General features: G+C 38.0%; 1 protein-coding gene across 13 annotated transcripts in view; it reads right to left on the bottom strand.

Annotated features, from left to right (window-relative positions):
• Window positions 1-12,278, bottom strand: part of LOC108295996 (S phase cyclin A-associated protein in the endoplasmic reticulum) — a 232,553-nt gene that overhangs the window by 123,602 nt on the left and 96,673 nt on the right. For all 13 annotated transcript variants that reach the window (XM_017518368.2, XM_017518364.2, XM_017518366.2 and 10 more), the window contains 2 exons: window positions 6,212-6,312; window positions 1,924-2,040 (listed from right to left, as the gene is read on the bottom strand). In XM_017518368.2, coding sequence (XP_017373857.1) covers window positions 1,924-2,040; window positions 6,212-6,312 — 218 coding nt within the window. The remainder of the gene's footprint in view (window positions 1-1,923; window positions 2,041-6,211; window positions 6,313-12,278) is intronic.

Genomic DNA, 12,278 nt, shown 5'->3' with positions numbered 1-12,278 from the left:
AAAAAAAAAAAAAAAAAAAAAAGAGAGAAAGAAAGAAAGAAAAAAACAAAAGAAAAATGAACAGAGCCTCAAAGACCTATGGGACAGCATCGCATCAAGAGTACGAACACGTGCATAGTGGAACTTTCAATGGAGAGAAGAGAGTAATAGGGGCAGAAAAAAACATCTAAAGGAATAATGGGCAAAACCTTCCCAAATTTGATTAAAAACATTAAATACATACCCAAGAGACTGAACAAACTCCAAGTATGATAATCTCAGAGATCCACACATAGAGATATCATAGTCAGAGGAACAAAAGCCAAAGACAGACAATCCTGAAAGAATCAAGAGATAAGTGATGGATCACAGTCAAGGATCCTCAATAACAGCTGATTCCTCATAAGAAACCACAGCATTCAGAAGGCAGTCAGGAAACAAAGGGCTGAAAGAAAGGGCTGTTAACCAAGAAGTCTACGTGCTGCAAAACTACCCTTCAAAAACTGAAAGATAAATGAAGACACTGAGAAAATCTGTTACTAACAGACCTGCCCAACAAGAAACACTAAAGGGAGTACAGGCTGAAATGAAAGGACAAAAGATAGTAATCTGAATCCATACGAAGAAATAAAGACTCCAGCAAAGGACTGGAAAAGGAAACTATACAGGTAGACTATATAAATGTAGTTTTTGTTTGCAACTCTTTTCTTCTCCTATCTGATTAAAGAGATACAACTGCGTAAAACAGTAATTTTAAAACTGTGTTGACGAGCTTGTAATGTAGAAATCATGTAATTTGTATGACAGTAACACAACGTATGATATATATTAATATTTAGATCTGTTGCAAAGGAAATTGCTAATTCGTGTTATAAAATATTTGGAATGAAATATGTCAATTTTAATCTCTGAATTACTATTTATGTTTGAATATATTACATATCCTAAAAGCTAAACTTTAATCTCCTGGATTTTAACTTCTTTTTTTTTTTTTTTTTTTTGGGACAGAGTCTCATTCTGTTGCCCAAGCTGGAGTGCAGTGGTGTGATCTAGGCTCACTGCAACCTATGCCCCCATCAAGTAGCTGGGATTACAAGTGTGTGCCACAACACCCAGCTAATTTTTGTATTTTTAGTAGAGATGGAGTTTCACCACATTGGCCAGGCTGGTCTCGAACTCCTGACCTCAAGTGATCCGCCCACCTCGGCTTCCCAAAGTGCTAGGATTACCGGTGTTTTTATTTAGACAATTTCAAACATATCCACAATGCAGGAAGACAGATCCCTTGGTAAACGCAGCTCTTCCCCCTCTGGCTTGCAATTTTCAGGCAAAATGTACCAAGAATGCAACATCTTGAATTAAGAAGGAACTACCCGCAATGGCCCAGGCTTTGTCCTTATCCCCGTAGAAGACAATGTCCTCCAACGCTTGCACTCTGTAATCTGAGTGACATAGGTGTTTAAAACCCAGAGCAGGGTGCTTCTGGAGTCTTTTGGCTGTGGTAATAAGTGGAACTCCCATAAGTTAAACTCCATGCCCTTGGTTAGCTTTCCTGAGTCCTGGGGGACAATTTTGCCATGGATCCTAAGCTTCTGTTGATTCTTGCTGGCTACCTGTGAGTAATAACATTACTTTACCCGACTTGTGCAAGTCAGTGTATGACTCACCAAACTCCTCCTCTAGCAACCGGGTTTATGTAAAACCTTCCAACAAAGCTAGGAACCTTAGCAGAAATTGATTTGATGAGATGTTTAGAGTCCTCCCCAGGATTGCTAACCAACACACAGTGTTCCCCTCCTAAGTGCTGGAACCTGTATACAGTATTCTGCATAACATATGCATGGACATTTTTATAGTAGAAAATCAGATTCATAATACCATAACATCTAAGAAAATAATTCACTGTAATGCAACTCCTAGTAGTTTCATCTTAGTTTGTCTCACCCAAAATTTAAGCTTCGTCGAGCATTTGACGTTACATTTATTCTATCTGTTGATGGACTTGGAATCACATGACGTCCTGGAGACATCTTCTTTACTTCCCATGCCAATGATGTTGGTCTGCCAATTCAATATACAAACCAGATTAAATTAACAGAGAAAAGGGAGAAACAAATAATCTTTTCTCTTGGCTGCTAGTGGGTGAAAAAATAATCCTACTTTTCAACTGAAAAAAAAAATCACAAGATGTGCAAAATTTTCTCTAGAGCATTGATTACCAGAAAGTTACCACACTACCAGTGAGAAATCATAGTCGATAAATGATTCAGGATTTTCTAATGACTGCAGCATAGCAACACTACTCCAATTACCTCAAAAAGGTCATGGGGTTACAGGGATATGAGATACACTACTTATTATTTATAAGCTTCCATATACCCAGCTTAAAAAATGTTAAAAATGCAATGATACTACTTCAATCTACTGTCTCTGATACCCTGGAGAAGTTTGTGAAACAGGTATCAAGAGAAAGAATATGCTAACGGTTAAATGATGAGTGGGAAAATATAAAGTGTCCTTCCTCTACCTCTTAATTACTCATGAGAGCAGGAATATAAAGATTTCACTGCTCTTTGCTGGGAAATCAAAGAAATGTAACTTAATGTCTACTCCTTCTCCTTCACTGGCCCCACAACCAATCAGTTGACAGGATGTGTAACATGCCCTCACTCCAATCCCCATAAATCCCACAGGTATCCCTGTGTCTTACTCTCCATTTCCCTTCAATCTTGCCATCTGTTAGTATCTGCTTTTAAAAATTTCATGGGCAAAATGGTATTCAATTGTCTTTGTTTTGTAAATTATATGTTTATTATAATTACTAATGAAAATAAACTTTTTAACCAACCATCTAAATTTCTTCATTTGGGATGCACATGTTGGTATCTTTGCCTCGTTTCTTCCACTGAGATTTGCACCATTTTCTGATTAATTTGCAATAGCTTACTACTACTTTTATGGCTAAAAATCCATTTGCATTGGTGATACAACTATTTTGCCTTTAATTTTTCCTTTCTATTTGGAAACATTTGTTTTCTTCCTATTCAATCAAGGGTATTCAAAATTTTTCTTTGTGGTGTCTGCCTTTGTCTTACAAAGACCTCAGATGTAAAACAAATACATCAGTATTTATCTATATTTTCTTCTTTAAACACATACAACTTCAGTTTTTACATTTAAATCTCAAGGCTAGCCAAAATAAATTTTGATGCATGATTTGAAGAATGCAAGATGGATAATGCCATCTATACAGCATTTAAGACTGCTTTCCGTATCTCGGAGCTGTCTCATGAGGCAAAGAAGAGAAATGCTGATAACTGGTGAAAGTAAAAGGGATGTCTCGGACGGGCATGGTGGCTCATTCCTGTAATCCCAGCACTTTGGGTGGCCAAGGTGGGCAGATCACTCAAGGTCAGGAGTTTGAGACCAACCTGACCAACATGGTAAAACTCTGTGTCTACTAAAAATGCAAAAATCAGCTGGGCATGGTGGCAGGCACCTGTAATCTCAGCTACTCGGGAGGCTGAGGCAGGAGAATTGCTTAAAAGTGGGAGGTGGAGGTTGTAGTGAGCCAAGATGGCACCACTGCACTCCAACCTGGGTTACAGAGTGAGACTCTGTCTACAAAAAGAGGGGGGAGGAGGGGCGATGCCTCAGGTATATTTCTGAACCATAGTGCCAAGAGAGGAATGGTAATCATTCTGTTAAGCTTGGGTTCGGCTTCTATATCTTTCTCAATACAATCCTCAACACAGCCACCAATAGGTGATTGAATTTTGCAGGCACAAAAAAAGAATCTATTTTTAATGCATTGGTGATTACATTATAGACCTTTTTTGGATGCAACAAATAGAAACGCAATCAAGTTAAATAAAAGTGAAAAGAAAAGAAAATTTTATTGTAAGGATATAAACTGTACAAGGTCAAAGACATCCAAAAGTTGGGGGTTACTAGAATCAGGGCTCACAAGGATTAGACACAGTATAGGCTCTCAGAGGCCACATAAGTCCTGTTTCTCTCTGTAAATCTATTCCATTTCTTATCCAACCTGCTTTACTCTGCTTATTGTCACAAGGGAGATATAGCTACATGTCCCTAATCAGCATGATGATCTCTGAGCTTGGTTCAACCCAGTGAAAGAATAAAACCACAGATCCAATCACCAAGGGGTAAGGGTAAAATTACTTAGTACAAAGACTTTTATCCTGACCCGCCTAGGCACTGTGAATGAAGTAGGCACTAAAAAATATATCAAAAATTCTACTTTGAGAAACAAAACTGTTAAAAGGATCAACCTATCTTAGTTTCGTTGGATTTGGTTTCCCAGGAATCCAGCCCTTCTGGATTTCTCTCTTGGAATTCCTTTACCCTACTGGTTCTGCCTGCCCATACGGCTGACACATCAGTATGAGACAAAAGATGTCTTCTCTACTGGATAGTTCCACGCAGTAAGATTGAACCAAGATTAAATCCAAGGCAAAGAGGCAGGAGAGGCTTGTTGGCTCTGGTCAGGGTGGGGGAGCAGCCTTGCAGCTCCAAGTGACTTGGCAAGTTTGCCAGAGTTTAGGAATTACTTACATGTCTAAACTAAACTGCTCTTTTGCCTTTGTACATAACCAAAATAATACTAATTCCATTAGATAACCTATCACTGGAATAGCTCATTCTCCCTGCTACCTTAATCTGGGTAGTCATCATCTCTAAACTACATTGCCGTATCTCAACCTTCCTACATGGCAGCCAAAATGATCTTTTAAAAACATAAATCTGATATGTCACTTTCTTACTTTAAAACCCTTTATTGGCTTAAAGTCAAATCTAAATCCCTTATCATTTCTACAGACCTCTACACAACATGGTCCTATACTAGCTCTCTAGGTTCACTTCATGCCACTTTTCCCCTACATGTTCTTTTCACTTCCGCCCTACTAAATTCTAAATTCCTTGATTACACTGTGCTCCCTTCCACTTCAAAGACATTACACATACTATTAGCATTATCTCAAATTACTCTTTTCTCTTTGTCTAACTCCTGCTTAACAACTATGTCTCAATTTAAATGTCACCTCCTCAGGGAAGCCTTCCTAGACTTAGCAAACTGGCTAAGGGTGCTTTTTCTTATACTCCTAGAGTAAACTGTATTTCTTCTTGATGACACTGGGCACATTCATACTTACTTAACATCAGCCTTTCCTGTTAGAAATGCACTTGGTCCATTCAGGCTGCTACAACATACCTTACAACTGGTAATTTGTCAACAACAATAAGAAATGTGTTTCTATAGTTCTGGATGCTGGGAAGTACAAGATCAAGGTGCAGCAGATTCAACGTCTGAAACAGGCCCTGTTCCTTATAAAGATTATCTTTTAGCTGTGTCCTCACAGGGTGGAAGGGGTAACAGCTCCCATTTCTTTTACATGTCACTAATCCTATTCGTGAGGGCTCCACCTTCTCAATGTAACTACCTCCTAAAGGTCCCACCTCTTAATACTATCACATGATTAAATTTCAGCATATGAATTTTGGGAAGGCACATTCAGACCATAGCATGCACTATATACTTTATGAGGGGCGGGACTGCATCTGTCCTCTTCACCACAACAGTCCTAGAGCTTGGCACACAGCATTCAGATATTGTGTGCTGGTTCTAAATGAATCTTTCTAAAGAAGCTTTCATCTCATATTATTCCCCTAATCAAAAATCATCAATTTTCCTCATTGCCTAATACATTAAAAAGAAATACTATATCTTTCCCTACATTACTTTGACTTCGCACATGCCCTACACTTACATAGCTGTTTGAATTTACTCCCTTCACTGAAATGGCCAACTGGTTGGTAAAATGCATCCCATCCTTGAAACACTTCTTCTGCATCCTCCGGAAATCTTCCCTGATCTATCCTCCAAAAGAGATTTGTCCTTCTCTGAAGAACCATAATAGTTTTTTATACTTAGTTCTATTTTCAGTCACACTTAGGCTCAAAATTCCATGAAACTAAATGTGTCACATTCAACAATTAAATTTCTGTACTGAATAAAGTAATAAACAATTAATACTCACTGATAAATACCGAATAAACATGTTACTTAATTGAATTAAAAAATGCAGCACCTGATTTTTAGATTTTTACAAGTTTCAAGTCAATATGAGGTCAAGTCCATTGTCATTTTCAATGACTGCTATTGAAAACTGCTGTATGATAGAAATATTGAGATCAGAGAACTCATTACCTGCTTTGAGCATCTGTCTTCTCTAGCTTTTCCTGAAGCTGAATCCAGTCAATCAATGCTTTGAAATCTCTTACATAGTTATCCAGCATCATTAGCACCTCCTAAAACAAACAAAAAAACATTAAATTCCATTCTGAGACTAAAAACTTTGAAGAAAAAAACACAGTGAACAACTTAAGAATTAACAGTTTTTACATTATACTCTTCAATGTAAAAGCTGCATAACTTATTGATATAGTTTTTGCTTTTTCATTCTGTTTGGTAAGGTAATAAAAAATATAATCGGTTGAAAAGTCTAAAGGCCAAGAAATGATATTCATGTTTCTTCTCAAAACCTCCCCCAACAGCCATCCTTTCAACCTTTTTATTATGAATTTTAATATACAGAAAAGTATAAACATAAATGTTCAAATAAATTATCATAAAGACCCTTGTAACCACCACAAAGTACACAAACATAAATCTACAGACAAGTTACTATAAAGCAAAGACCCATGTAACCATCATCCATGACAAAAAATATAACAATGCCAATCTAAAAGTTCCCTGGTGTCCACTCCCAATCACTATTTCCATCCCTCCACCAAGTTAACCATTGCCTTGATTTCTAATCATTTATTTTTACCTGTTTTTGAAATGCACAGAAATGAACTCTTACAGCATCTATTATTTGTTTGCTTATTTGTACCTCTGTTTACTAGGTTCACCAATACTGAAAGGTATACCTACAATTCATTTATCATTGTCCGAAGTCCTTGCTGAACTGTATTCTCTCGCATCCAATCTACTGTGTATGTTTATTGAATGATATTTGTATTTATTTATTTTAATATCTATCTAATCGACTGTTGATAAACATTGGAGTGATTTCCAATTTTTGGAAACTACAGATTATATGCTGTTATTCATGTGTAGGCCTTCTGCACATTTATGTGAATTACTGGTAAGTATAAGCCCATGAGTGAAACTGCTAAGTCACAGAGTAAGCATATGTTCCACTTTAGCACGAATGCCAAATTGTTTTCCAAAAGTGGTTGCCCCTCCCATCAGCAATGCATGTGAGCTCTCCTTGTTCCACATCCTTGAAAAGTAGCAGGATACAAAAACCAACATTCAAAAACCTGTTGCATTCTTCACATCAATAACAATCTGTGTTAAAAAGAAATTTTGAAAATCTTATTTATGATAACATCAAAAGAATACTTAGGAATATAACAAAGGAAGTGAAAGATCTATGTACTAAAAACTATAAAACACTGATTAAAGAAACTGAAGAAGATGCAAATAAATAGAAAGCTATTCCATGTTTATGGGTTGTAAAAATTAACACTGTCAAAACATTCATACTATCCAAAGTGACATGCGCAATGCAATTGCTACCATTTTTCACAGAAATAGAAAAAAACAATTCTAAAATTTGGATGGAACTACAAAAACCTTTAAATAGCCAAAGCAATCTGGAGAAAGAAAAACTAAATTGGAGGCATCACACTTCCTGACTGTAAATTACATTACAAAGCAATAGTAATCTAAACTGTAATGACAGGCATACAGACAGACATGAGGATCAACAGAACAATGAAACACAACAGAAAGCCCAGAAGAAACCCAAGCATATATGGTCAACTAATTTTCAACAAGGCCACCAAGAAAACACAATGAGAAAAGGCTAAACTCTTCAATAGTGTTGGGAAAACTGAAGAACCACATGTAAAAGAATGAAACTGGACCCTTATCTGAAACCATACACAAAAACAAACTCAAAATGGATTAAAGATGTAAACATGAGACCTGAAAACTATAAAACTTTTAGAAGAAAACAAAAGCAAAAGTTCCTTAATAGTGACCTCAAGCAATAATTTTTTTGATATCACACCAAAGACTCATGCAACTAAAACGAAAATATCCAGGTGAGACTACATCAAAATGAAAACTTTCCTAAAAATAAAAAGAAAACATTCAACAGAATGAAAAAGCAGACTACAGACTGAGAAAAATATTTGCAAACCCTGTATATGGTAAGCGGTTAATATCCAAACTATATAAGGAACTCACACAACTCAATAACAAGAAAACAAATAACTGATTTAAAAATGGGCAAAGAACCTGAAGAGGCTTTTTTCAAATAAATAAATAAATAAATAAGAACAGCCAACAAGCCCAAGAAAAAGTGATTAACACCACTAATCATTATGAAAATGCAAATTAAAACTATAATAAGATACCACCTCACATCTGTTAGAACCACTATTATCCAAAAGATAAGAGATAACAACTGTTGGCCAGGGTGTGGAGAAAACCCTTGTATGCTATTTGTGGAAATGTAAATTGGTATAACCATTATGGAAAACAGTATGAAAGTTTCTCAAAAAACTAAAAATATGACTAACATATGACCCAAAAATCCCTCTTCTGAGTATATATCCAAAGAAAATGAAACCAGCACCTCATAGAGACATCTGTACTTCTATGTTTATTTGCAGCATCATTCACAATAGCCAAGATATGGAAACAACCTTAAGTGTCCATCAATGGATAAACGGGTAAAGAAATTATGGTGTACGCATGTTCTCACTCATAGGTGGGTGTTGAACAATGAGAACACGTGGACTCAGGGAGAGGAGCATCACACCCTGGGAGCAGTTGAGGGGCATAGGGGAGAGACAGTGGGGGGTAGGGAGGGATAACATGGGGAGAAATGCCAGATATAGTATTCCCCTAAAGTAAAATAAAAATAAAAAGATAAAGACATTGTGGTGTATATATACATACACATACATGCAGTCAAGTATCACTTAACAGCAGAGATACACTGAGAAATGCATTGCTAGTCAATTTCATCATTGTGGGAACATCAGAGTATATTTACAAAAACCTTGGTGGTATAGCCTACTATACACCTAGGCTGTGTGTATGGCCTATTGCTCCTAGGCTACAAACCTGTATAGCAGAAGCCTGACCCACACAACAGGAGGTGAGCAGTGGGCCAGTGAGCATTACCACCTGAGCTCCACCTCCTGTCAGATCAGGGGCAGCATCAGATTCCCATAAGAGCGCAAACTCTATTGTGAACTGCACATGTGAAGGATCTAGGTTGAATGCTCCTTATGAGAATCTAATGCCTGATGATCTGAGGTGGAACAGTTTCATCCTGAAACTACCCCGATCCCAATCTGTTGAAACATTGTCTTCCACAAAACCGGTCGCTGGTGCCACAAAGGTTGGGGACTACTGCTGTACAGCATGTCACTATACTGAATACTACAGGCAAGAGTAATGCAATACTAAGTATTTGTACATCTAAACATAGAAAATGTATAGTAAAAACATCATAAAATATTTTTTAAATTATACACCTGTAGCCCTTCCCATGAATGAAGTTTACAGGACTAAATGTTACTCTGGGTAAGGGACGGGGAGGAAGGGAGTAAGGCAGACGGTAGTGAGTAAAGACCTAAGACATTACTGTATGCTGCTGTAGACTTCATAAACTGTACATTTAGACTACACAAAATTCATACAAAAATTTTCTGTCTTCCTAATAAACTTAGCTTACTACAATCTTTTTACTTTATAAGCCTTTTAGTATTTTTTAAACCCTGACTCTTGTAATAACACTTAGCTTAAAACACAAACACATTGTACAATTGTACAAAAATATCTTTATAACCTCATTCTATAAGCTTTTTTTCTATCTAACTTTTTTTCCTTTTTAACCTTTTTTGTTAAAAATAAAGACATGAACACACACATTAGCCTAGGCCTACATAGGATCAGGATCTTCCACCTTCACATACTGTCCCACTGCAAGGTCTTCAAGAGCAAGAAAATAACATGTATGGAGACATCATCTCCTGATAACAATGCTTTATCTTGGAATACCACCTAAGGACCTGCCAGAGGCTGTTTTATAGTTAACTTTCTTTTTATAAATAGAAGGAATAAATTCTAAAAAACAATAAATAGTATAAAATACATAAGCCAGTAACATAATTTACTATAATCATCAAGTACTGGGTACTGTACATAATTGTATGTTCTATACTGTCATATGAATGGTAGCACAAAAGCCTTGTTTCTATCAGCATCATCACAAACACTGAGTAATATATTGTGCTACAACATTATGACAGCTATCATATCACTAGGTAACAAGAATCTTTCAGGTCCATTAAAATCTTATGAAACCACCATTGTATATGTGGTCTGCTGTTGACTGAAACATTGTTACGCAGCACATGACCATACAATGAAATATTATTCCACATTTAAAAAGGAGTTCCTGACATATGCAACAACATAAATAAACCTCAAGGACATCATGCTAAGTGAGCTAAGCCAGACCTAGAAAGAAAAATAGTGTAAGATCTGATTTATATATACATAATATAAACAAAGTCAAATACATAGAGAGGAAGATCAGTGGTTGGTTAACAAGGTCACAGGGAAGAAGGAAACTGGGAGATGCAGATTAAAGGATACAAACTTTTAAATATGTAGGATGAACAGGTCTACAAAGTTAGTATACAATAATTCACCAAAAGAGTAGTTTTGGTACTCGTAACACAAAAAAAAGATGACTGTGAGGTGACAGATAACGTTCATTTGCTTGGCTGCAGTAATCATTTTACTACGTATCTGATGTCAAAACACGTTAAGGGGCACTCCTACCAAGATGGCTAACACGAACAGCTCCGGAGCCCAGTTCCCAGTGAGAGACATGCAGAAGGCAAGTCATCTCTGCATTTCCAACCAAGGTACCAGGTTGATTTCAATGGGACTGGTTGGACAGTGGGGGTAGCCCAAGGAGGGTGTACCAAGGCAGGTTGTGGTGCTGCCCCACTTGGGAAGTGTAACTGGCCAGAGGATCAGGGACTTTATTCCCTCAGAACTCTGGTTCAGATATTGCGCTTCTCCCATCGCCTTTGCAACCCACAGTCCAGGAGAACGCAGCCAGGCCGAAAAGCGCCACAAGTTACCAACACAGATCTGAGCGACCAGCTCCCGCCAGCCCCGCACAACAAGTTGTCCGCACAGATCTGGACGGAAGTTTTGACTGAATGCCTGGGGGATGGATCTACCCACACCCAAGAAAGAGGGAGAGCTGAAAGCAGGAAGACAGGTGACACAGCTTAGCAGGTCCCACTCCCACAAAGACCAGCAAACTGAAGCCCTCTCACTTGAGAGTTTTGCAGCCAGGATATCAGATTGAGCTTGACCTGGGACGATTGAGCTCGGTGGCGTGAAAGGTGCCCGCCATTGCAAAGGTGAGTCTAACCTCACCTGTGTAAACAAAAGCCAGAGGAAGCCTACACAGCAGCGGGGCTGAGTCCGAGGCAGCCCCCAGCACCTCTGCAAGCAGACAAGAAAGAGACTGCCTCCTTCAGCAGCTCCCTGACCCCTGTATAACCAAAAAAAAAAATGCCTCACACAGGAGAGCTCTGGCTGAACCTGGTGGGTGCGCTTCTGGTGCAAACATACCAGAGGAAGGATCAAACAGCAACACTCGCTGCTCTGTAGCCCCCGCAGGGGATTCCCAGGAAATAAAGGCCTGAAGTAGACCTCCAGCAGTCCTACAGCAAAGAGACCTGACTGTTAGAAGGAAAACTAAAAACCAAAAAGAAATAGCTTCAACATCAACAGACAGGATGTCCACTCAGAGACCCCATTCAAAATCACCAATTTCAAAGATCAAAGGTAGATAAATCCATGAACATGGGAAGAAACTGGCATAAAAAGCATGAAATCATCAAAGACCAGAATGCCTCTCCTCCTCCAAGGGATTACAACGCCTCACCAGCAAGGGAACAAAATAGGATGGAGAATGAGTTTGATGAATTGACAGAATCAGGCTTCAGAAGGTGGGTAATAAACTTCTCTGAGCTAAGGGAACATGTTTTAATCCAATGCAAAGAAACTAAAAGCCTTGAAAAGAGTTAAACAAAATGCTAACTAGAATAACCAGCTTAGAGAAGAACATAAAACGACTTGATGGAGCTGAAAAACACAGCATGAGAACTTCACGAGGCTTACACAAGTTTCAATAGCCAAATCGACCAAGCAGAAG

Source organism: Cebus imitator, unplaced genomic scaffold (genome assembly GCF_001604975.1).
Source record: "Cebus imitator isolate Cc_AM_T3 unplaced genomic scaffold, Cebus_imitator-1.0 Scaffold675, whole genome shotgun sequence".
Taxonomy (NCBI): Eukaryota; Metazoa; Chordata; class Mammalia; order Primates; family Cebidae; genus Cebus; species Cebus imitator.
Note: the sequence above shows the minus strand (reverse complement) of the source record. Positions and strands in the feature narration are given on the sequence as shown.